The sequence below is a fragment of the Artibeus jamaicensis genome, unplaced genomic scaffold (assembly GCF_021234435.1).
Source record: "Artibeus jamaicensis isolate MK-2021 breed Jamaican fruit bat unplaced genomic scaffold, CSHL_Jam_final contig_457, whole genome shotgun sequence".
In the NCBI taxonomy this organism is placed as follows: domain Eukaryota; kingdom Metazoa; phylum Chordata; class Mammalia; order Chiroptera; family Phyllostomidae; genus Artibeus; species Artibeus jamaicensis.
In genome coordinates, this window is record NW_026521840.1 from 2623166 (window position 1) to 2650307 (window position 27142).

A 27142-nucleotide genomic window follows, 5' to 3' on the forward strand; every position below is an offset into this window, starting at 1 on the left:
TGATCTTCATTTCTATGGTTCTGCTCCTGATCTAGCTGTCCTTTTAGTTTGCTTTTGTTTTAGGTGTGGTTGTTAATAACTGTTAGTTTACTATCCTTTCACTGTTCATCTTTTTTATCTTCCTTTTCTTAGATAAGTCCCTTTAACATTTCATATACTAAGGGCTTGGTGATGATGAACTCCTTGAATTTGATCTTATCTGAGAAGCACTTTATCTGTCCTTCCATTCTAAATGAAAGCTTTGCTGGATAGATCAATCTTAGATGTAGGTCTTTGGATTTCATGACTTGGAATACTTCTTTGCAGCCCCTTCTTGCCTGTAAGATCTCTTTTGAGAAATCTGCTGACAGTCTGATGGGAACTCCTTTGTAGATGACAGTCCCCTTATCTCTTGCTGCTTCTAGAATTCTCTCCTTCATTTGAATCTTGGCTAATGTAATGATGATGTGCCTTGGTATGTTCCTTCTTGGGTCCAACTTCTTTGGGACTCTGAGCTTCCTGGATTTCCTGGAAGTCTATTTCCTTTGCCAGAACGGGGAAGTTGTTCTCCTTTATTATTTGTTCAAATAAGTTTTCCACTCATGGCTGTTCCTCTTCCCCTTCTGGTACCCCTATAATTTGAATGTTGGAACTTTAAAGATGTCCTGGAGGTTCCTAAGTCTCTCCTCATTTTTTTGAATTCTTGTTTCATCATATTTTCCTGTTTGGTCATTTTTTTTCCTCCTTCTGGTCCACTCCTTTGATGTGAGTCCCAGTTTCCTTTCTATTACTATTGGTTTCCTGTGTATTTCCCTTCATTTCAATTAGTTTAGCTTCCATATATTCCTCTAATTTGTGACTAAAATCTACCAGTTCTGTGAGCATCCTGATCACCAGTGTTTTGAACTGTGCATCTGAAGTTTGGCTATTTCTTCATCGCTTAGATTATTGGCTCTGAGTTGTTCTTGAGTCATGTTTTGATCTGTTCATGCCTGTTACATATGAGGAGAGGCGCCTTAGTTGTTTACCAGGGCGGGGCCACCCCAGTCACTGGTTTGTGACACTGTATGTGGGGGTGGGGTCAGAGAGGGACAATGGCGGTTCCCATAGCTGGGGCCTGCGCAGTCCGTCTCACCACCGCTAGCTCCTTCACTGGTTTATCTGCTAGCGAATGTGTGACCACTGTCCGCCCTCAGTGGGTCTAATGCCTTGCGCCCTCAGTGGGTCTGCCCGCTTCTCCACACCTGGGATCTGCCCATGGCTGCTGGCGCACCTGGGTCACGCGCCCGGGTCTGTCTGGTGGATCTTTCCTGCCCGACCCTGCTCTGCTGCTGGCTCTGCTCCTCTTACCGGTTTAGCTGAACGGTTCGTTGTTGTCAGACTTCCGTGTAGTTCAATTTTCTGTGGTTTGGCTGCAATTTGTTGATAAAACTTTGTTGTTTTTAAACTTGGTTGTGTGAGAAGGTGCAGTGCTTCCACCTACTCCTCCATCTTGGCGGAAATCCCCAGCCATCTTTAGAGACAGAAAGTAAATAAATGTTGTCAAGGTTTGAGAGGAGGGAGTAGGGAGTAACTGCTAATGGGCATGGGGTTTCTTTTGGGGGTAATGAAAATGTTCTAAAATTTGTTTACTATACTAAATGCAAATATGCCAAAATGGATTAATTTTATGGTGTGTGAATTATATATCAATAAACCTGTTAAAATAGTCTAATTAAATTAAAACTACAATATAACAAATATTTTCTTGGCAGGTTAGGAGAGTGGGAAAATATGGATTTAGGGGGAACTATCCCCAGGTATGAATCTGGCTTTGCCAGTTACTAACTATATGAATTCAAACAAGTCATTTACCTTATATACATATTAGTTTGCATATCCTCAAAGTAAGAGTAGGGACACCTACCTCAGAGGTGGATTTCTAGAACCTGGGCCTCTTCCCAGCCCTTGCTTCTACCATTTTATCATGAGATTATTATAACATGGCCATTTATTAAGCACTGTGCAATCAATGGTGTGGCTTGCATTGCCTCCAAAATCTCATTGAATCCTCTTAGCAGCCTTGTGAGTTCCATATTTTGCATGTGAAGAAATTGAAGCCAAATGACTTGTTTAAAGTCACTTTTGATAGAAGGTGGCAGAGACTGGCATGAAAACCAAATCTTATACCTGTATATCTTTACACTTCAACAAAAAGCATCATTAAAATTTTGAAAAATACAGAGGTATGTATGAAAGAGATATGTTTTTATACATTTGGTCTTTTTTCCTTCTCTCTCCACTTGTACTTATTTTTCCTTAAAAGCTTATGTAGCCAAGAATGATTTTTTTTAATTTTAAGCATATTATACATTTCTCTTTTGATGGTAAGACAAAAAGTGAAGGTAGCTACCATGTGGAAGGCACAAGGAAGGGCTTAATGGATATTATTTCATGTAATTCTCAGAAAAGTACTCTAGGGTGGAAAGTATCTCCAGTCTCCAGATGAGGCAACTGGAGCTGAGAAAGCCCTAATGACTGAGCATGAGATTACGTGTTGGAAGCAGGATTCTAACACAGGTCTGGCTGTCTTACTCCAAATTCCTGTGGAACTGATATTCCTCCCCAAACAAGGAAAACTGGTCTGTGGCTTCTACATTTCACCCAGCTTTAATAATCATTGAGGGACTTGCTCAAGTTAGTCAGAGCCTTAAAGCAGGGGTCCCCAACCTCCCTCCTGGTCCATGGACACCATTCACATTACCTCCTGAGGCCCACCTCCTGTCTCCCCCACCCCCCATCCCCATCTGTGGAAAAATTGTCTTCCATGAAACCAGTCCCTGGTGCCAAAAAGGTTGTGGACTGCTGCTTTAAGATATCCCCAATTCAGAAAGAGACAGACAGACAGACACACATGGATGTAAGAGAGAAACATCAATCAGTTGCCTCCTGAGAAGTATAGATCAGTTGCCTCCTGTATGTGCCATGATCAGGAATTGAACCTGCAACCTAGGCATGTGACCAGAAATCAAACCACAAACTTGTTGTATGGGAGAACACTCCAACCAACTTAGCCACCCAGCCCAGGCTGGGTGGCTGAGGGTTTCTAAGTCCAACTTTCTTATGGCATTTGTAATGCACTTTTATTAAATTGTGAAACTGTTGAAGAATAGGAAGTGGTGTTCTGGTTTGGAAAACTTCCATTTTATCCTGCAGTGATTTTGCTTCAGACTCATAAAACTGAATGCCCTGCATCAGGATAGTAAGTGAAAGTGTAACCCAGAGGAGGCAGGGATATTTCATGCAAATTCTGTATTTGTTCTCCAAACAAACCTCTGTATACTTGCAGTTAGGATGTTAGTTAGGTGGACATTAGAAACTTCTGAGGTTTTCCTGCTTAATTTTCCTTTTATGATGTGCTGTGATAGCCATACAAAAGAATACATGTAACATATGTTGCATAGCATAATAATAAAATGAATACTCATGAGCACTCAATGACTAAAGAACATTAAGACCATTTTTTGTTTGTTTGTTGTGTTTTTTTGCTTACTGCTCTAACCCCAGGACATAGAATGGTACCTGGTATGTAGTAGCTTAATAAATATGTTTAAATGTATGCATAAATCAACTTGATTTTTCCTTCCTTATATCATTGGCCCCAGCCTCTCCCCAGAGGAAACAACTACCTTATGTTAAGAGTTATTATTCCCTTACATTTTTGTTTTTTAACATATATATTCTTTACTTTTACTTCTTTTTGAACATCATGTAATGGACTCATATTGTATGTATGTATGTATGCTTTATGAGTTATGTCTTTTAAGCAACATTAGCTTGTGATATTCACCTATGTATAGCTATATTCTGTTCATTGTCATTGCTGAGTTATATTTTATTGAACAAGTATGCCATAACTTATCCACTCTACTGTCAGTAGATGTTTACAATTTCTGCTTTTACAAACAAAGCTGTTATCATCCTTTCAGCACATGCCTCCTGGTACAACTGTGCATGAACTTCTCTAGAATATAAACCTGGGAGAGGGACTGCACTTGGAATTTTTATTTCCAGTGTCCAGAAGTCAGCCCATGAGTTAGAACCGCAATGTACCCTTTATCCACACTAGGCCAGGGTCAGTGAGGATACTGTTTAAAATATTTTGCCAGACAGGAAGAGGGAGGTAGGCAGAAATTAACCTGGTGAGGTCAGGAGATATCACAGAACTCTGGTCCAAGTGTGTTGTAGTTAGGAAAAGTTCAGATTCTAAAATCATTTTCATTATTTGTTCTCCTCTTTCTTCCCCTTCATAGTTATTTTGTGCAAGATGTATTTTATTAAACTCATATCTAATAAAATGTTGATAATTTCAGTCTTTAAGTATTGATTATATATTTAAACATTTTGAACTGTATTTTAAATTTTTGTATGGATGAAAATTGCTGTTTCCTGAAAGGTCTTTTCAAAAAGACCTTTAATTTATGTAGGTTTAAATTTTGTTTACCTAATATTTATTTGGCAACCATATACTAATAGTTAATGATGATGTCACTATCATCATCATTATTTACCCATATATACTTTTATGCCTTTCAAAACACATTCCTGCCCTGGCTGGTGTGGCTCAGTGGCATGAGTGCTGGCCTGCAAACCAAAGAGTTTCTGGTTCGATTCCCAGTCAGGGCACACATCTGGGTTGCAGGCCAGGTCCCCCAGTGGGGGGCACACAAGAGGTAACCACACACATTGATGTTGCATTCCCTCTCTTTCTCCTTCCCTTCCACTCTCTAAAATAAATAAATAAAATCTTTAAAAGATACATTTCTGTCTTTGAGGTGCTTTCTCATCTGTAGCAATCTGTACTCGATTATATCATCTATTATATTATTTTATAGTTTCTTGCTTCATTTCTTTCTTCTCTACTAGAGAGTAAGTTGCTTCGAGGAAAGAATAATATCTTGATCAACACTATATCCCCAACAGCTAGCCCTGTACCTATTTGGTCTATATGGCTAGGTTCTAAGAGTTGAATTGAATCAATCTAATTTCAAACTTCAGTTTCATAACATGCTTAATCCACTCTTTGGAGTCAGATTTACCTAGGATGGAATCCTAGTTCACTTAATTTTTTCTGAGTGTATATTTCTTGTCCAAAAATATAGAGAAGATACAGAGCTACCTGAGAGGGTATGTGGGAAGATTAAATGAGATTATGTATATGAAATGGCCTGGCACATAGAGTACCTACATGCATGTTCTTCTAATTTTATTTGAACTGTCTGTATTAGTTACTGAAGTCAAGAAAGTGGGATGAAGATGATGCTTGCAAAAAAAGAAAAGAAAATGAAACAAACAAAAACTTCTGCTTTTTCCCTTGTTTCATGAATGTGGATGGGGGGCACAATTTTTACCCAAAGAAATTACATCTTTAGCCCAAGGAATGATATTTTTAGTATTTGGCTTATTAGTATATGGGAAGTGAAACCTGTTCCCTGTGGAATTTGTCACCTTGTTAGTCTTGGTTTTTTGGACAGACTCCTGCTGGCCCTTCAGTTAGGATAGGAAAGGGAAGGCTTATGAGGAGAACAGACAGGCCACCATAGCCAGCTGCTGGATTTGCATATGCTAAGAACTTTTTTGAGTGTTTTTGTTGTACTTGAAAAAAAAAGGCTAATATTTGTGTCTTAGAGATAAAAATGCTTTTCAAGTATAGCCTGAGTGAAAGCTCTCTTTTCTCTTGTCCTGCTAGTGCCACTCATTGGTGGGTTGAAGGGAGGAAATCCTTTCATGCTTTTTTAAAAATTCTGATGACTGTGCTAAACATAATTACCAAAGAACCATGGGTTGAAAGTGAAGGTGAGTAGTGAAAAGACAATAGAATAATTGAATCTGTGTTGGATTTGGAGATTGCTAGTCCTGGCCTTGGTGTCAAATAGTCCTGGGCTTCTCCTCTCTTGATTCTGACTTTCTTTGTCTGATACAAAAAGGAAAAAATGTCTCACAGAGTTGTTTTGCAGTGTTGAAATCACCCCATAAACCAATCAGGTTTGGGTTAGGGTTTATTCTCCTTCATTAGTAAGGAAGAAGTACTCATAAAAAATAGTAGCTGCATTCCTGTAGATGAGAATATGTATAATTTTTGTTTACCTGAGGCAGATTAACCCAAGAGGTCAGTTAAGTTTCATTTAATGCATAAGTATAAGACATTAAAAAGAAAAAATTACCCTGTGGTAGTAAAGCCATGTTTAAATTTGAATTAATTACTTTGTGAGACTAAGAATTACCCATTCCATCAATTCTTTTTCACATCCACCTAGAAGGATTCAGATGTGGGCCTTCTTAGAGATAGACAGACAGATAGACACTTAGAACTCTGAAGCTTCATCCTAGCCCCAGGAATCTATGAGTAATGTAATGGTCAGGTGTTGAGATGATAGCTTAAGAAATTTTTGAGAATCACTGTGCCTTGTTTTTCAACAAAAGTTTCAAGCATAGGTATTCTGCTATTTTATGTTGTAAAGTTGGGCTGAGGGCATATACATGTGATCTAGAGAGACACCTAAGAAAACTGAGAAAATGGAAAAAAACAAATACTGGTATGATAATACTAATTATGATACCTCACTTGTGTATTCATTTCGAGGGCTTTTTATTTTTTGGCCTAATTTATATCATTGCTGACAACAGTAGCCAGTAGTATGGGTGATGTTATTTTTATCTGCAGAAGAGAGTGACACTCAGAGACTAGAGCAAAATATATCAAACTCTTTTGATGTTTAATCTGGCTTGGCCAAAGGTCTCCCTTTGGACAAGGTAACATCATAGGACTGGGTTCATACCATTTTATTTTTTTCTGAAATTTTTATCTGACCATCATAATAAGCTAGATACCTTAACCTCAGGTTTCTGCCTTCATCCTTCCCTCACTAAGACTGGCTGGTTCCAGAGAACTTGTCTAATTCCTTTGCAGGATCTCTAAAGACTATGTCCACATAACAGAAAAACCTGCAAATATCCCTAGGAGAATTCCCAGGAAAATTCAGCTCCACACTGGCTCTATTAAGCAATAAATAACAGTAATGTACATTAACTAAGTATAGTTTACTCCTCAAGACCTCAGACTTCTACCCTCCTATTTCTGCCAACTACTGATGTGTATTGCTTTATTTTTCTTGTATCTTTCCAGTTTGGATACTTCAAGGGACCATGTTCTTCCCATTGACTATTACTTTCCACCCCAGAAGACCTGCCTGATCTGTGGGGATGAAGCTTCTGGCTGTCATTATGGAGCTCTCACTTGTGGAAGCTGCAAAGTCTTCTTTAAAAGAGCTGCTGAAGGTAAAGAGTCTTGCACACTCACTTCTATTTCCTTTTCTCCTTTATCTTCTGGAGAGAAGCACCAATTTTCCAGGGCCCAGGATTTTATCATGTAAGGTACAAGGTCACTGGCAGGGCCCCTCAAAGAATCTAAGAACCTAATGAAGCAAGTTTTCATATTTGCTGGTCCCCTGGCTTCTGCAGCCTTCGTAGTACAGGCAATGTAGGCAATGAAGGTGATCCCAGCTGGTAATTGGACCTTGTTCAGTCTAGGAATGAAAGAAAAATTAAAAATTTGAAAAGATTTAATTTCCATTCTCTTTGTCCTTATTAGAGAATTTAGAAGTATAGATATCCCCAACTGAGACCCCAGCCTGTACTTTTAGGTGAATATAAAACTGTTTCTTTTTTAAATTAAATTTATTTATTTAATTGTTGTTTAAGTACAGTTTTCTGTCCTTTACTCCCAGCCCAGCCCACCCCCCACTGCTCCCCACCTCCCTCCCATTTCCACCCCCCTTAGTTGTTGTCCATGTGTACTTTATACTTGTTCCTGTGAATCCTTCCCCTTTTCCCCTGAAATTCCCTTCCCTCTCCCTTCTGGACACTGTCAGCCTGTTCTCTATTTCAGTGTCTTTGGTTATACTTTGCTTGCTTGTTTGTTTTATTGATTAGATTCCTGTTAAAGGTGAGATCATATGGTATTTGTCTTTCACCACCTGGCTTATTGCACTCAGCAAAATATTTTCCAGTTCCATCCATGGTGTTGCAAAGGATAGGAGCTCCTTTTTTCTTTCTGCTGCATAGAATTCCATTGTGTAAATGTACCATAGTTTTTGGATCCATTCATTTACTGATGGGCACCTAAGTTGCTTCCAACTCTTGGCTATTGTGAATTGTGCTGCTATAAACATTGGGGTGCATAGGTTCTTTTGGATTGGTGTTTCAGGGTTCTTAGGATATAATCCAGCAGTGGAATTGCTGGGTCAAAGGCAGGTTCATTTTTAGTTTTCTCAGAAAATTCCATACTGTTTTCCATAGTGGTTGTACCAGTCTGCAATCCCATCAACAGTGAACTAGGGTTCCCTTTCCCCACAACCTCTTCAACACTTGTTTGTTGCTTTGTTTATGATGGCCATTCTGAGAGGTGTAAAGTGATATCTCATTGTGGTTTTAATTTGCATCTCTCTGATAGCTAGCGATATTGAGCATCTTTTCATGTGTCTCTGGATCCTCTGTATGTCCTCCTTGGAGAAGTGTCTGTTCAAGTCCTTTGCCCATTTTTTAATTGGGTTGCTTGTCTTCTTGGAGTGGAGTCGTGTGAGTTCTTTGTATATTTTGGAGATTAAACCCTTGTCTGAGGTATCATTAGCAAATATGTTTTCCCATACAGTTGGTTGTCTTGCTAATTTAATACTGTTTTCTTTAGCCATGCAGAAGCCTTTTGTTTTGATAAGATCCCATTTATTTATTCTTTCCTTTATGTTCCTTGCTGTAGGGGACATATCGGTAAAAATGTTGCTGCATGAAATATCTGAAATTTTCCTGCCAATGTTCTCCTCTAGGATTTTAATGGTGTCATGGCTTATATTTAAGTGTTTTATCCACCTTGAATTCATTTTGGCGTATGGTGTAAGTTGGTGCTCAAGTTTCATTTTTTTGCACATAGCTGTCCAGTTCTCCCAACACCATTTGTTGAAGAGGCTATTTTTACTTCATTTTCTGTTACTGCCCCCTTTGTCAAATATTAATTGCCCGTAGAGACTTGGGTTGATTTCTGGGCTCTCTGTTCTGTTCCATTGGTCTATGTGCCTGTTTTTATGCCAGTACCAGGCTGTTTTGATTACAGTGGCCTTGTAATACAGTTTGGTATCAGGTGTTGTGATCCCTCCTACTTTGTTCTTCTTTCTCAAAATAGCAGCTGCTATTCAGGCTCGTTTATGGTTCCACATAAATTTTTGAAGTGTTTGTTCTAGGTCTGTGAAGTATGTCATTGGTACTTTAATAAGTATTGCATTGAATCTGTAAATTGCTTTGGGTAGTATGGACATTTTGATAATATTAATTCTTCCAATCCATGAACACAGTATATGTTTCCCTTTGTTTGTGTCTTCCTTGACTTCTTTCTTCAGTGTTGTGCAGTTTTCTGCATACAGGTCTTTTACCTCCTTGGTTAAGTTTATTCCTAGGTATTTTATTTTTCTTTTTGCTATATTGAATGGGGATTTTTCTTGATATCTGCTTCTGCTATTTCATTGTTGGTATATAAAAATGCCCTTGTTTTCTGGATATTGACTTTGTAACCTGCTGTTTTTCCAAATTCATTTATTAGGTTGAGAAGTTTTTGGGTGAAGTCTATAGGATTTTCCATGTACACTATCATGTCATCTGCAAACAGTGACAGTTTTGTTTCCTCCTTTCCGATTTCAATACCTTTTATTTCCTTTTATTATCTGATTGCTGTGGCTAAGACTTCCAATACTATATTGAATGGAAGTGGTGAAAGTGGACCTTCTCTCATTCCTGATCTTACTAGAAAAGATTTAATTTATGCCCATTGAGTATGATGTTGGCCGTAGGTCTCTCATGTATGGCCTTTATTATATTGAGGAATTCTCCCTCTAGTCCTGCTTTGCTGAGTGTTTTTATCGTAAATGGGTGTTGTACCTCATCACAAGCTTTTTCCGCATCTATTGATATGATCATGTGATTTTTGTATTTGCTTTTGTTTATGTGATGTATTACATTTACTTATTTGCAAATATTGAACCATCCTTACATCCCTGAGATCAATCCCACTTGGTCATGGTGTATGATGTTTTGATGTATTGTTGGATGTGGTTTGCCAATATTTTGTTGAGGATTTTAGCATCTATGTTCATCAGTGATATTGGCCTGAAGTTTTCTTTGTTGTGTCTTTATTTGGTTTTGTAATTAGGATTGTGCTGGCTCTATAAAGAGTTTTGGAGTCTTCCATCATTTTGGATTTTTTGGAATAATCTGTGAAGGATAGGGGTTAGCTCTTCCTTAAGTACTTTATAGAATTTTCCTGTGAAACCATCTGGTCCAGGGCTTTTGTGTGATGGGAGTTTTTTGATTACTGCTTCAATTTCATCTCCTGTTTTTCGTCTATTCAGGTTTTCTGTTTCTTCTTCATTGAGTATTGGAAGATTATATTTTTCTAGAAATTTGTACATTTCCCCTAAGTTTTCAAATTTCTTGGCATACAGTTCTTCATAGTAATTTCCTACAATTCTTTCTATTTCTGTGGTGTCAGTTATAATCTCCCCTCTTTCATTTCTGATTGTGTTTATTTGTGACTTCTCTCCTCTTATGTTCATGAGCCTACTTCATGGCTTGTCGGTTTTGTTTATCTTTTCAAAAAACCAGCTCCTGGATTCATTGATCCTTAGAATTGTGCTTTAATCTCTATGTCATTTAATTCTGCTCTGATCCTGGTTATTTGCTTCCCTCTACTTGCTCTGGGCTGTCTTTGTTGTTGTTCCTCGAGTTCTTGCATGCGTAGGGTTAGGTTGTTTGTTTGAAATGTTTCTGTCTTTTTTAGGTAGGCCTCTATTGCTATGAACTTCCCTCTCAGGACTGCCTTCACTGTGTCCCATAAGTTTTGGATTGTCGTAAGTTAATTTTCACTTGTTTCCAGAAACTTTTTTTTCTTCCTTAATTTCATTCTTGACCCATTTATTGTTTAATACCATGCCATTCAATCTCCATGATTTTGAGCGTTTTGGCTTTTTTCCCTTGGGTTGGTTTTCAGTTTTAATCCCTTGTGATCAGAGAAAATGCTCGGGATGATTTCAATTTTCTTGAATTTGTTGAGGCTTGTTTTGTGTCCTATCATGTGGTCTATCTTTGAAAATGTTCCATGTGCATTTGATAGGAATTTGTATTTAGCTTCTTTGGGATGAAGGGCTCTATATATATATCAGTTAAGTCCATTTCATCTAGGGCATTGTTCAGTACCACAGTATCTTTGTGAATATTTTGTTTGGAAGACCTGTCCATTTTTGACAGTGGGGTGTTAAAATCCTGAACTATAATTGTGTTGCTGTCAATATCTTTCTTGAAGTACTCTAAGAGTGTCTTTATATATTTGGGTGCTCCTATGTTGGGTGCATATATATGGACAATGCTTATGTCTTCTTGGTGGATTCTTCCCTTAAGTATTACGAAGTGATCATCTTGGTCTCTTTTTATGGCCCTTTTTTTGAAGTCTATATTGTCTGATATTAGTATTTCTGCTCTGGCTTTTTTCCCCTTTCCCTTTGCTTGGAAAATTTGTTTCCAGCTCTTCACTTTAGTCTGTGTAGGTCTTTTGTCCTGAAGTCAGTCCCTTGTAGGCAGAAAATGTGTGGGTGATGCTTTCTTATCTATTCAGCTAGTCTATGTATTTTGATTGGAGCATTTAATCCATTTACGTTTAAGGTTATTATTGATAGGTACTTATTCATTGCCATTTTTATACCTGTGTTCCTCTCTGTCTCTCTCTTTTCCTACCTTTCCTTAGAGCAGTCCCTTTAGCATCTCTTGCAGAGCTATTTTGGTGGAGGCGTATTTTTTTAGACTTCTTTTGTCTTGGAAGCTCTTTATTTGGCCTTCTATCTTGATTGAGAGCCTTGGTGGTAATGTAACCTTGGTTGAAGGTCTCTGGTTCTCATGACTTGGAATATTTCTTGCCATTTTCTTCTTGCTTGGAGTGTTTCCATTGAGAAATGAGCAGCTAACCTTAATGGGGCTCCCTTGTATGTTACTTCCTTTTTCTCCCTTGCTGCCTTTAAGATTCTCTCTTTGTCTTGGAATTTTGCCATTTTAATGATGATGTGTCTTAAAGTGGGCCTGTTTGGGTTCCTCTTGATATGTATTCTCTTTGTTTCCTGGATTTGTATGACTTTTTCTCTCATCAAAGTAGGGAAGTTTTCCATCATTACTTTTTCAAATATGTTTTCTATCCCTTGCTCTTCTTCTTCTCCTTCTGGTATACCTATTGTTTGGATATCATTATGTTTCATATTGCCTTGGATTTCTCTTAATCCCTCTTCATTTTATTCTGAGCCTCTTTTCCTTTTCTTGTTCTTTCTGGGTGTTTTTTTCTACTTTGTCCTCCAGCTCACTGATCCCATCTTCTGCTTCATCGATCCTGCTTATGATTCCTTCCACTGTGTTCTTCAGTTCAGAAATTGTATTCTTCATTTCCTCTTGTCCCTTGCTGATAGTTTCTATTTCCTTTTTCATGTTGATATAGTTTGCAGTGAGTTCATTGTGGTTCCCCTGTAGTCTCTGGTAGCTGATTGTGAGCTCTTTGAACTTCCTGATAACCAGTGCTTTGAATTCAATATCTGATAGTTGACTTGCTTCTATTTCTTTTAGCATTCTTTCTGAGGCTTCCTCCTTTCCTTTCATTTGGGGATTGTTTCTTTGTCTTCCCATTGTTTGTGAGACTCTTCTTGTTAGCTTCAGCTTCTTAGATTGATGTGTTCTGGCTTCCTGGGTTTATGGTGTGAACTTCTGTAGTATAACACCTATGAGATTCATTGGTGTAGTCTCCTTGATCTCCCAAGCTCACTGGTCTTGGACTGTCCTTTAAGTTGGCTCTGTGTTTATCTTTGGGTTTTGATTGTTTTGGGGTCTTTCTTTTTTGGGTCCTTCCCACTCTTGCTCAGTTGTTTGCCCTGGGTAGTTTCTCTGCTATTTAGTTGTATTTCCAGATATGTCTTGGGTTGAGGTTTGTGTGGTTTCTACTCCCTCCTTCACCTTTTTCTGTTGTTATCTTTTGGTGGGTCCTTTGTTCTTGGGTTTCCTCTTCCTTTGTGTATCCTGGTGTTCACTGCTTCCACCTACTCTTTTTTTTGTGATCAGTTGGAGGGGAAGGCAAAATTGTTTATGATAGCAGGAGAGTATTCCATGATATTATTGTAGCAGCCAGTAGAGAAGAGATAGGCTATGTATATTGTTAACCGTACTCTTCAACCCAACTAGCTGCTTTTAGGAAAGGATGGACAGAAGATAAGACTCTTGATGGGGAGGGAAGGATTGTGAGTTGGATCTAGAAAGCAGTGAGGTTGTGGGAGTTTAGATTCTGAGCTAAGGTGAGAGTAAAGGATAGTAAATATTTCTAGTGTCTGAGAGAATAGAGTTAACCACTACAGTAATAGAGTTCAAGAAACTGTGAAGTGGGCTAAGATCCGGGAGGGGTGTTGTGAAGTATTTACAATTGTTTGCAACAGCTGTTCTTTACAATGATATTATAGCAACAATCATATGACAGAATCTATGTGATATGGATAACAAGAATAGGGGGTATAGGACTTTGATTAGTGTGCTAAAGGAACACAAGTGACGTGAAGGATAGTAAATTAGCAATACACTGTGGAAGAGAGAACAGGGGAAATCTGTCAAATGATATAATATAACCAGCCAAGCAAAGAAGACTATACAGAAAGAAGAGAAATACAAAAATACTATTAAAATAAAAGATGTAAGAATAATGAAAAATAATAATACAAATATGCAGTAATTTGTAGTTGCTCTGGTATAGCAAAGTGAAATTTGTCTCTCTGTCTCTACTGTTGGGATGCCCCCTCTTTGGGTCCAACTCTGATACTTTCACAGTCCAAGTTTTTTGTCTCACCTGTGGATTAAAAAAAATCAGGAGAAGGGAGGAAGAAGAGATAAGTTTGGAAAGAAAGGAAGACGGAATACAGCAAGAAAGAAGGAAAGAGAGGGACAAGGTATTGAAAGATAAAACAATAATAAAATTAAAAAAATAAAAGATTACTTAAAAAGAAAAAACACTTCTTGTTGGTTTCAAACTGGCCAGACCAGTTTTTCTGGTTGCACTAGCTGCAGCAGGCTGAGGGTCTATTGGTGTGGCCTTTCTTTCTTCCTGATGTGTACTCAGCCAGTCTTGCAAGTACTCTCCCAAGAACTAGTCTGGCGCCTCTCCCCAGTGCCTCACACAGGGGATCCAGGTCTTCATTAGAGCACTCTTTCCCCAGGGATCATTCCCGTGGGCTGGGGTGTGGGGGTGCGCACCCGTCTAGGCTGCCTGTGTCCCACAGTCTTGGGCAGGAACCCTTCCCAGTGCTATGGAGGAATGCAGGGCCTTTCGCCTGGCTGGGTGGGGAGGCCAAGCGGCTGTTATAGGAGAATCCCCCAAACAGTTTTACTTTTTGAGAAATTCGTCCTACTCAAGTCTGCCACTCAGTACAGCCCAATTCTCCAGCCAGACCGGTGGCTATCAGGGTCAGAGCCCAACACTGTGACTCTCAACTCTCCCAAGCTGGTAACTACAGACTCCACAGGTGATCACTGCCCTTGTGTGTTTGCCTCTTTGTCCTTATTTCCCTCTCTGCAACTTCAAGCAGCCAGGTCTCTCCCAGGACTGCTCAAACCCTGCTTGGCTGGAGAAGGAGGGAGCAGTTGACCTGGGTCTCTCTCAAGGCCTCTGGCAGTCCCATGGCCCCCAAAAAGTCTGTGGTAGACTCAGTGCCATGCCTGGGGCTACAGCCATCATGTTCCCTGCGCTGGTCCCTGGGACCTTATTGTCCTGCAGCAGTCTCCTTACCTTCTCGTTTTTCAGTGTCTGCTACAATTTCTGGTCTCTTATTTTCATATATAAGCTGGGGTACTGTTGGCTGTTTGCTCTGTTCCTCCATAGATCGGCAAGGTTTTCTTCCATGTGTAGGGGGAAGTGGTATCTGCTCTCTCCTAATCTGCTGCCATCTTCCAATTCTTAAGACTGTTTCTTAGCAAAGTCTCCCTGGCTTCAGCCCCAAATAGGAAGTGTTCTTACCTTAAGCAGACCATCAGTCTGTGCACCTGCTTCTTCCTGCTGCTGTCTCCTTGAGGTTCCTTTGCATAAATAGCGTCCAGGTAGAAAAGGACCCAGAGTGATGAAACACTTATTCTTCTCTCTAGAAACCTGCCCTTGGAAGCATGTGCATTGGTACAGAGCCCCAAGATAAGTTGCAAATTATATTTGTCTATGTGAACTGAAGCCCTGGCTTCTTAGTCTTATTTATATTAGAAAAACTTTATGTCTGTTCAGCCCATAGAGGTTCTCAGCCTACATTCTATAGCAGGAACTCCCATTTGCAGACCTTCTGTATATGCTATTGCCTCCTTCCTTCTAAGTCAATTTGGGCCTAAGCCTTTCATACACTTCAATGCCACCCCCCATACTGTACCAATGACTTCTTTCTCAAAGACACATTGATAAACAAACAGCCTGTGAACAGCAATGATCTCCTCAGGGAGCAGACCCAGTTGCTAAACACCAATATCTACAGCTTTCCCCACTTTCTACAAAGGACATACTTTCTTCTGAGACCTTTTTCTTTTCCTTCACTTAGCTAAAAATGTTGAATTCCAATGTCAGAACCCAAACAGACAGTCTTTCATTATGTAAGGGCTACAAAATCTGTGGACAGTTTTGAAAATGGCCACTACATAAAGCCACAACTTTCATTAGGAATGTCATGACACCCACCAGAAGTACCAAGGAGTTCTTGGCATGCAGAGTAAAGGTAGAAGGTGGATGTCCATTAACTGGTCTCCCCACTGATAGCCAGTTGGAATGATGGTTGGATTTCTATCATTTTGGCTAGGTGGAAGGGTTACATATAAAATGGACAGCTGTTATTTTATTATAGTCCCCAAAGCAACAAGGAGACAGCATTTATTGTTACTGAAAACATGCTGCATGCACACCCCTGAGTGGCCCATTGCTACTGCTTTTTCTGGACTAGTATTTTGTAAGGCCAGGGGCCTGGGTGCTTAGGCCTATAAAGTTTGGAAAGAGACCCACAGAACATTGCCTTTCTTTCTTGAGTACTTACAGAAAGATGGCTGTCAGGAAAGGAAATAAGGAGAGGCTCCAAAGACTTCAGATGCCTCCTCCTTCCCCAGTGAGTACTGCCTCTTCCCCATGCCCTACCATCCAGTAGACCCTGCCTAGAGTGCAAAGAATGAAGCAGAACACCTATGTACAGCTTGTGTGTTACTAGGCCCATGCACCACAGCAATCATAGTCATATCAGATAGCAAAAGAGTTCAAGTAAGCAAGAAGCAAACAAGCACACTCAATTGACAGATTAGATTGTACTTGATGTTGTCCCTGGGTTTTATAAATGTAGGTCATGATATTTCCATTTTTAGAAAACAGGAAATAATCAACCATGTTGTGAAAGAGAAGATTTCGCTGTCATAACATATTCCACATGGGAGCTTTCTGGAGAAGTTAAGTCTGCAGGAAGGAGGCAGGCAGAGGGCAGCTGGAAGGGAGGAACTCTGATATGAATCTTGTGCTATTTGACAATAATGAACAGAAGAAGGAGATGGGTAACCCTTCAACCTACAGAACACTTAAAAATCCAGTAAGGTCTCAAGTGCTTCAGACCCTAGAATCACTTAAGTTAGAGAACTTGGTTATACTCTCTTTGAGAAAATGAGCCATTGTGAGTTCATGAGGCCAAATTTTCTTGACTCCTTGAAATATGAAAAATAACCAATGGATTCTTTGCAAAACGATGAAGCCCTTCAGTTCCTTTGGAATATGGACCACATGTTCTATTTCTGAGCCCTTTGAAGGACATGATAAGGTGATTTTAAAAACACACACACAAAATACACAAAACAAAGAAAATTTATTGGTGTTTTTATTTGACACTCATCTGTAAAACCTGGTGGCTGGAGTTTACTGCTATCATTATCTCCATTTGAAGGGGGGTGCTGTCTTATTACCCTCAGAAAACATTTATTGATTTGGTTTTTTCCTCTGTTTTTACAATGCATCTTTATCATCCAGATGGCTTTTCTGAAGATGATTCTGAATCTGCCTTGTTCAAACTTGGAATTCCACCTGTGTTGCAAGGAAAAAGATTTGTGTTGCAAGGAGAAAGATTTGTGCAACACAAATCTTTCTCTTCCTCACTTGTTTTTCAGTGTCTGTTAACTCAGACTGAGTATTCATAGTGTTGGTTACAACTTTATTCATGGTTTCAGAAATCTCTGTACTGGGCACAGGTACAAGACTTAAAAGCCTGGCATGTCAGACAAAAATCCATTTCTAGCTTTGATAGTTCATAAAACATGAGGCTTTAATGCTGTCATTGGTGCAAGACTTAGCACAAAGGTGATTGTAATATAGCCAGGTTTTCCTGTTGAGACAAAAGAAGAGAGAATGTCACATTTTCTCATGGTCAATAATACTTGGGAGTATTGGGTGAGAGTGAGGCTAGTCAGGGAAGGATCTGAACATTTTGAGGTAAAAGATAATGGCACTAGGCCATAGAGGTAAAATCACTAAAATCTGGTTGATGGAAACTGAGTGAAAGTGTTTGTGTGTATGCATACACAGGCAGTTAGAGAGATGGTTTGTGGGTTAGAAATAGTCATGAGGAAAGTCACCTAGCTAGTAGAGTGGGTGGGATGAGCAGGGGGGTGAAAGGGGAAAACATATTGGATGCTATCTAAAATATCATGAAGTCTGAGGAAAGTTGTGTCTATACACAACTTTGGTAGCTCCTCCAGAGGTGGAAGCTCAGAGAGACTTTAGTTTTGTGACCTTGGATATGAAATCTCCCCCTTTGGAACCTCAGTTTTCCCTATCTGTGAAATAAAGAAGTTAAACTAGATGTTTTTAAAATGTTCTTCCAGCTTAAAATTTTGATGATAATTCTATAATTTACAAATTCATTATTATTTCAGCAAACACATGCACATTTGTACTTTTGGTTTTGCTTTTCTAGTAGATGGCAAATCCTAGCTGCCATTCTCTTAAAAATCAATCTTCATATAGGGATAGAGTCAGCTGAGAGAATGCAGTGTAGATGGACTGGGTTAAAATTCATGAGTCCGAGATTCCTCTTTCCCCTGCATAATGACCAAGGCTGGGTAACTTCCATTATTTTCCATTTTCTCATCTGGAAAATCAGGGTATGAATCCCCATCTCTACCTCATCATGTTTCAAAGAGAGTTAATTAATTCATCGTGTGCACTATGTGCACAAGGATTTACTATTTTTCAGACATTTTCTAGTAAAACATTGGAGATTGTACATCCATTTGTTTTGTACACATGGAGCACTGTTTGGTACACATCATAAATTGAAACTGTAGTTTACATTCTGAACTCAAAGAATTACACCATCGTCACTGATGTTTACAATATGTCCCAATTTAGTATCCTTGGCAAATTTTATGTAAGTATGGCTTTGATTCTCTCTCTCTTGTCCCACGTTTTTGTGAGGGAAGAAATGTAAGTGAACCCTTATTGAACTCTTTCTGTCCTTTAAATCCACTCTTTCCCACCTCAGCTCATGTGGAATTGAATGTTACTTCTTGTTTGGAATCTTACACAGAATTTTTATGCATATCAATGTCCTCTTCACTCCCTGACTTTTTGGGTAACATTTCCCAGAGGCAAGTTAATTATGCTAGGAGAATCTATTTGCATCTTCAACAGGGCCTTGAGCAGGTATCTTTGGACAAGGAGTTGACTGATCTTGAATGCACAAGTCTAATAGCTTTGCACAAAGCTCATCTTATCTTTTATTTGTTTCTAGTTTTCTTAAATGGGTTAGCCAGATTTTAGATCAGGGGTTTGCCAACTTTTTCTGTAAGAGGCCTGGTAATAAGTACAGGAGGTGAGCAAAAGTAGGTTTACAGTTGTAATACAAATGAATAATACAATAATTAATAAATAGTAATAAAAAATAAACTGTGTTTTGCATACTTATAAAAACTTACTTTTGCCCTCCCCTGTATATTAATGGCTTTGCAGACCATATGTTCTCTGACTCCACTACTCAACTCTGCCCTTGTAAAAGTGTGAAAACAGCCCTACACAATATGTAAACTAATAGGTATGGTTATATTCCAATAAAACTTTATGGGCCCTGAAATTTAAATTTCATTTAATTTTCACATGCTGTTAAATACTTTTTTAAAGTTTTTCAGTGATTTGAAATCTAGACATTATTCACAGGTATTGAGCCACATGGAAACAAATGGCACACTGAATTTAGCTTGTGTTTTAGGTGGTTGCTCCTGTGCTTGCAAACCTGCATGGTAAAATTCACTCTTTCTTATCTCCTGGTATTTATAACTTTATAAATCATCTAATTTTAAACATTCTTCTGAGCCAGCCAGACAAACTGTGCATGTCTTGCTTTCCCATAATGCCTGGTCTGGTGGTCTCTGTGTCTTTTTTTTTTTTAAGATTTTATTTATTTATCTTTAGAGGGGAAGGGAAGGAGAGAGGGAGAGAAACATCAATGTATGGTTGCCTTTCGTGCATCCCCTGCTGGGAACTGGCCTGCAGGGAACTGGCCTGCAACTCAGGCATGTGCCCTGACTGGGAATCGAACCGCGATTGTCTGGTTCTCAGGCCTGCACTCAATCCACTGAGCTGCACCAGCCAGGGCCTGGTGGTCTCTGTGTCTTATGTTTTTTTTTTTAATAAGTGGAAATTGAACACATGTAGGAATGCTGGAAAAGAATCCTTTTTTATGATGACCTAGTAAATCACTCCTCCTTGCAATACCCAGAGAAAGCTGAAAATTCACACATTTTCTAGACTTCAGTACTATAAAGATGTGGGAAACAAAGAAATATATACAAATGAACTTTGATGGATGCCACATATACTTCACACGGTAAAGAGGCTTTGGAAACTGTGATAGAACCCTTTGTGTAGTCCAGAAGTGGTTGAGGGGAACCTCATCAGATGTAGCAGTTCCCTTGACCTGCCATCAATCAGTTTTTTGTGCCCACCTGCCCTCCATGCTGAATTGTGCATTAGTGTTCTAACTATTCTCTGGGATTTTTGGAAGCAGCCTGCTCTCTAGTTAGTAGAACTAGATGCAGTGCAAAAACACCAAATCAGGCTCTGATTCTACCATTGATTTACCATGTGGCCTTAAGTAGTCTTGTTCCCTATTTGCACCTCAAAATTTCCATCTGAATAATAAAATAGTTGGACTAAATGATCTCAAAGATTTTAGCAATAAATCTATAATAATATAAATCTTTAACAATAAATCTTTAAAATTTTACATACTCCAGATGGCCAGTGGTTCATTTTATATGTATCAGCCTTCAGGAATAGGCAGACTTGAGTTCAATCCTTAACTCTAAGACTTAATAGATATGTGGCCTTGAGCAAGTCACTTAACTTATCTGTGCCCCTGTTAGGATAGTAATAGCTCACAGGGCTATTGTAAAAACTAAATGATGTGTAACACAGCTCCTGGTGCACAATAACTTTTGGTTCCTTCCCAGTGAGTGAAACCTTGGTCATTGACACACATAACACTTATCGTGTCCCCTAAGGAAGCAGAAAGAAAAGATGGGAGATATTTGTAGTATTCCTCTCATCAAAGAAGGCCTTGGTTTGGTATAAGGCTCCCAGACAACCAATTCTATTCAGTGATACTTAGTGATCAGAAGCACCAATATTATTTGTATAAGAATATAGCAAGGCAGATTTGTTTCTCTTTCCTCTTCACCTCTAAGGGCACTATGAGTAACATTCTCCACACAGTCCAGCAAGCATAGATTCATTGTCTTGCCTGAATTCCAGGCTTTGCAATTTAAGGTGTCAGAGCTCTCTATGTGTCTTCATCCCCAACAAGATTTTTCTGACCTCCTTGGTAAATACAGCTCCACAGCCACAGGCCAAGAGAAAAAGCTAACAAGGGTTATAAATTATACTCCACGTTCTTCAGCCTTTGGTTTCTCTTGTCCAGCCAGAGGCGTGTCTTAAAGTACAAGGCCACATTCAATAAGAAACCTGAGCCAGCACCTGTGTAAATAAATTTTAAGGTTTCTTTTCCTGAAGCCAAATGTCTATTTCTTAAAACAAAGCCAGATTATCTTTTATCTAAGAGTGCTGTCTCTTACATTCTTAGTACTTTGGACCCCTTGGAGGAATGTGGTTTTGTTGTAGTGATTTTGTTTTGTTTGATTTGGGGGAAGGGGGTGGAGTCATTTCTTTCAAAAACAGGCCTTGGTATGGCCTATGGTGCTACTGTGTTTGAAATGAAACTCTGGTGATATACTAAAATTCATTCCACTTGCCATAGATTGACTTTATATCCATTAATCTCCACCTTGTCCTCAGTTTTGAACCTCTTAAAAACCAGCCAGCCAAAACCAGCATGTGGCATACTGTTTATCTTGTACTCCCATTCAAATCATCTTCAGGTCTTATATAAAACCCCATGTTGAAAGGAGGGTTAGCACACTACCAAGGGCTCCAAGGGCCCATCATTAGGTGGATATCCACTCCTTAAGGTTCCTTAGTTCTACTCAGCTTCAGAATATGGACAGCATTGGTCTTACATTTGTGTTGCTTACGACTAAAGGCTTCCTACTTCAGTCACAAAGACACAGACACAGCTGACCTTCCCCATGCCCAAGAACAATGCTGACCAAGGCACAGTTTGAGGGGCTTACCACCATCAACAGCTCTGGAAGCCTTATCAACAGCAACAACAAACAATAATGATGATGATAATCACAGCAGGTAATATTTACTGAATATTTTCTATGTGTTAGTTACTAAATGCATACTTAATCTTTGCAACAAACCTATGAAGTAGTAAATATTTTTACTTCCCTTAGTTTACAGTGGGAAAACCAAGGCACAGAAGACTAAGAGAATAGGAAGGTAACTAATTCATCTAAGTTGAGCAAACATTCAGTAGCTATTGTATGAAAACACTTTGTTCAGTGTGCTAGGGAGAAAGAAATAAAGAAAACAGTCTCAGTCCAGAGGAAGCATCAGATAAGTACACACTGAGGCAAGCAAGCATATTCCACACCTTGTGATTGATGCTGGAAACTCAGTGATGAATGAGACACAGGCCTTTCACAGATCTCAAAGTTTAGTGGTAGGTATCTATTTGGAAGCAAAAAATTAAAAACTGCTGTGATGAGTGTCATAAGAGAGATAACTACAAATTGTGACAGCAATTATGCAGACATTGATTATTGGTTTAAGTCAAAACCCAAAAGAAATAATTCTATTAAGAATTATGGAGAAACTAATTGATTTAAATCAAAGTCCTCAAAAAGGTGTTATCTAATTTCATTTCAGCTTGGTTAATTTTTTTTCCATTTATCATTCTATTCCTAAAATGTATCATCAGTATTTTTTTCCACCCAAAGATTACAAAATGCAGCAGGAGGCGACACCACAATATACCATAGTTAAACCATTCCATTATCGAATTGCATGTCCACACTTTCACCTTCCTCATCTTTGTTCAGGTTTCTCACTCTGCCTCAAGTGCTTTTTCTCCACATATCTGTATCCTTTAATCATACTTTCCTCCAAGGCCTCATTCAAAAGCCTTTTCCTCCATGAGGCCATCACCATGCTGAAAGGCACCCCACCTTGTCCTATACTCCTACTGCACTTCATGGATCCCTGTTTTGTGGTTCTCCCTGCCTTATCTTTCAGTGATGTACTTAACCATCTTTTTTTTTTGGTCTCTGATAGACTCAGCTCCTTATTAGAAAGTTCACTTTGCTGAAACCATGATTTTACTTTAAATGCATTGGAAACCTCTTCTGGATTGTATTGTGCCTGATGGGCTTCAACCTTAAATCTTTTAAACATGTGAAATTACATCACCTATCTGGAGATTTATTCTTTCTACTAATGGATTTTTTAAAGCCTACCGCCTTAACACAATAACTGACTGAAATTATGTTTTCATCTTCTTTAGGTCTTGCCCTGATGCATGCATGATTTATAGAGTTGCAGTTTTTTGTTTTCTCATGTCTCTATTTTTGGATATTTTGGTTGTTGACGTGTACTCAGGTTATATTTATCTACATTACTTTCTTTATTCTTTAAGAAATTTTTCTTAGGACCCCTTTCTCCCATTGGAAATACTGGGCCAAAAGCAGGGCTTGGTGGTGGAAGCATGTGATGGGAAGATCTTTATGAATGGTAGTTGCACTCAAGGAATTTGAGGGAGGCAGGTGGCTATATAGATATTCAAAATCACATGCTATGACTTAATAATTTATGACAGGCCCCTCTGCTTGAAAGTATCTTGCCATGCATGATCCGTCACAGTGTCTGAAACTCCCATCATATGTGGAAATGTTTTGGAAGACTTTTCTTCTTGGAATATATTCATTCAACACTGCTGGTGGAAATGTAAGCTGGTACAGCTACTGTGGAAAACAGTCTGATGGTTTCTCAGAAATTTAAGAACTGAGTTAACATATGAGCCAGTAATCCCTCTCCTGGATATCTACCCCCAAAATTCAAAAACAGTTATTCACAAAGATATATGAACTGCTATGTTGATTGCAGCATTATTCACGGTAGGTAAGACATGAAGATGACCAAAATGTCCATTGATAGACAATTGGATAAAAAAGTTGTGTTACATATATACCATTTATATTACTCAGCCATAAAAGAAGATAATACTGTCATTCATAGCAATATGGAAAGAGCTTGAGAATGTTTTGGTAAGTTAAATAAGTCAGAAAAGCTAAGAACCATATGATTTTACTCATATGTGGGATATAAAACTGAGACTTGTGGACACAGATAGCAAAGTGGTGGTTGCCAGAAGGATAGAGGTAGGGATGGGGGTGGAGGGGACCTAGTATGTAGTGACAGAAGATGGTTTTACTTTAGGTGGTAGGCACAGACTGCAATATACAGATCTAGTATCATAGGAACGTACACATGAAACCTGTATGATCCTATTAACCAATATCACCCCCAATAAATTTAATAATAAAACAAAGAAATACAATTGGAAATTACATTGTTAGTATGTCTTTTGGCAAAACTCTGGAGGAATAGAACATGAACCTCTTACATTTTGAAAGGGTAGGGTATTCAAGACAGGTTCTGAACATAAGGTACTTATCTGAAATAAGAAGGGTTAGGTAGAGCATCAAAGTAGCAAGCTCTGAGGAGCCACGGATCAAATTAAGAGGGGAGTGGGGGAAATGTTGTGGCAGGAGATGAATAGGTTTCACCTACTTAATAGGAGTTGGAATTGCATTGAGTTTGTGGGTATAACAGAACCAGTGAGATCATTTTATAGTCAGACAGCTGAATGAGTTCTGGGCAATCAAAAGTTGACTTTAGATAGATTGTCCCCTGAGGGGACATTTAGGTCCAAATCAGGATCTATGGACATCAGAAAACCATGAGGAGTTGGGATACCAGAAAACCAGCAGGGATAGAACTCAGGGTGGCATGGCAGACTCCGCACATAAAAGTAAGTTCATATACATCATCACACAAGATTACCACTGCTGATTCAAAACAAAGGACAGCTGCCACTGCCCTGTTTGATAGGTAGATTTTTTTTCATTTTTAAATTATTTAGTTATATTTTAATTACAGTGGACATTCAGTATTACAGTAGTTTCAGGTATATAGCATAGTGACTAGACATTTATATAACTTACAAAGTGATCACCACAATACTTTAGTTACCAACCTGGCACTGTACATAGTTATTACAATACTATTGACTATATTCTCTATGCTGTACTTTACATTCCCATGACTGTTTTGTAACTACCTATCTGTGTTTCTCAACCCCTTCATCTTTTTTCTCTTAGCCTCCCAAACCCCCTTCCATTTGGCAGATTTTTAATAATTGCAGGCTCATTTGAGGAAGGTGGCCATATTAACCCATTGGTAGACTTGACTGATATGGTTTGGATGTTGGGCCTTTCAGGTACTCAGGTATTCTTGTTCAGGTGGAGGCTGCATGATCTATTGCAAAACTATAAATTCTATATGGAAAAAAATAAGCATCTCATCAGAAGTTGAGGATTAAGTTAGGCATCATTTTCCAGTTTTGTTTCATGGTTTCTTGTCTCCTTGGGACTCAATTTCTCTTACTTTGGTTCCTACTACTACCACCCACTCACTGTTTTTCCCCTCTTCACCCTGAGTATAAGTACAGATACAATCTCTGGGTTCCTAGAACACAATAGAGATGAGTTCTCATTCAACAAAATGCATATTAGTAAATACTGAGGGACAACAAACTGGAAATCCAGTATAGAAAATTAAAGTATGATTCTATTCCTTGGAATCCCAGATAAAATAATAGTTTCTTTGAGCATTAGATATCTTCCCATAAGGTGGCTCCATTTTAGCCATACCAACTTGGCTCAGGCTTCACTTGGTAACCCTTATTCCTTGTTTGTTAACCCATCTATTATGCTCCTATGGGTTCCTAGAAAAATGCCAAAAATGTATATACACATTCCATTAGAGGAAGGTTATTCTCTAAAGCAAACCCTCCTATGATGCTTTGAACATTCGATATTCACGTTGCTAGAACCATCAAAAAGTGACCTGACTACTCTTTGGAGCATAATGTGATTGGTGTTTTGCCTCAAGGACACATTCACATTCACTTTTCTAGGAAGTATAATTCCAGAGATGGCTGACTCTCAGCTGGAAATATGCACAGAGAATGAATACTACACATAGGCCTTCATCTGATTAGCATCAGACATGTTTAAAGCAGTTAGTATGTGATAGATTAGGCCTTAGGAAATTTATTTGACCTCTCCAAGCTTCAGTTTCTTCATCTTTAAAATAGAGGTAGTATAGTGGTTAAAAAGGCCAAATAAATTGATGCTTTTGAAAACTATATAAATTGCAAAGTGACATAGTATCATTTGTTTCTAGTTTTTATGGGATCTCCTTACAATCACTCAAGAGATTCTTGGCTATTATTAAATAAATAGTTGCCTCTGAACACCATGGAAGACTTTGCACAGAATTATTTTGGGGAGAAACAGCATCACTTGCAAATTACTCAATGATTTACATGTTTTCTATGTACACAGCTTGTTAATATATAAGGTACATCAGAATGACTGCTTATTTGAAGTACCTCTTAGGGTACTCCTCAAAGTGAATTTTATCTCTGTTCCAAATAGTCTACTGCAAAGAGAACCACCAAATTGATTATCAACATGTCCAATCACTTTTCATTACATAATAGCAGGCAGATATATAATTTTATTTATATAGATAATTATTATCTTTGAGCAAGTGAGCAGTATAGTAGCAGGAAAATCACCAAGAGAGGCCATGAGGAGTACCTCCTCATCACAGCTTAGCTTTGGGTCTTACTTGCAAGGCTAATAAAAGTCTATGCAGATACGTTGCAGTGTTTATGGCAAAGAGAAAACTCGCTCCAAGAGCAAGCTCTTGTTTCATTGCCTAGTGGTTTTTAAAATTTATTTAATTTTTCAAGTATAGTTCTCTGTGTTTTACTCCCATCCTAGCTCACCCCATCAGTGCTCCCCACCTCCCTCCCATTTCCACCCCCCTTAGTTGTTGTCCATGTGTCCTTTATACAGTTCCTGTATCATTGCCTAGTGTTTTTAATCTCCAGCACACATGACTTTGGTCTGGCATTTGGCAACAGGACTGTTTCCTAAGCTGCTGTATACAAATTGAGGAGGAGAGGAAATATTATTGGAATGAATTTATATGTTGTAAATTATAAATATATGTTTTTTAAATAATATCACTCAAGTTTTATCTGTTTTCCCCCATTGGAGCTGTCTCCCTGCCTTACTGTGCTTTCTTTGAGCTCCTGGGCATTCCTTCCTCACTAAAATAGGAACTTTGAAAAATTGCTTCCAAGGTCCTTTTTGTTGTTGTTGTTTTCTCTTGATTCCCAACCTGCCAGTGTCATAAGTGGTTGTGTTGGGCTGACAGTGAGGTGACAGCAAGCTGAGCTTTGTCCTTTAACCTCACTTGACCTTTTTCATTCATCATCCAAGAAGCTCTAAGCCAGTGTCCACAGATTAGCCTCACCAGACTCAC

At 38.7% G+C, this 27142-nt stretch overlaps 1 protein-coding gene across 2 annotated transcripts in view; it reads left to right on the forward strand.

Annotated features, from left to right (window-relative positions):
* Positions 1-27142, forward strand: part of AR (androgen receptor) — a 256158-nt gene that overhangs the window by 135294 nt on the left and 93722 nt on the right. For both annotated transcript variants that reach the window (XM_053666526.1, XM_053666527.1), the window contains one exon: positions 7145-7296. In XM_053666526.1, coding sequence (XP_053522501.1) covers positions 7145-7296 — 152 coding nt within the window. The remainder of the gene's footprint in view (positions 1-7144; positions 7297-27142) is intronic.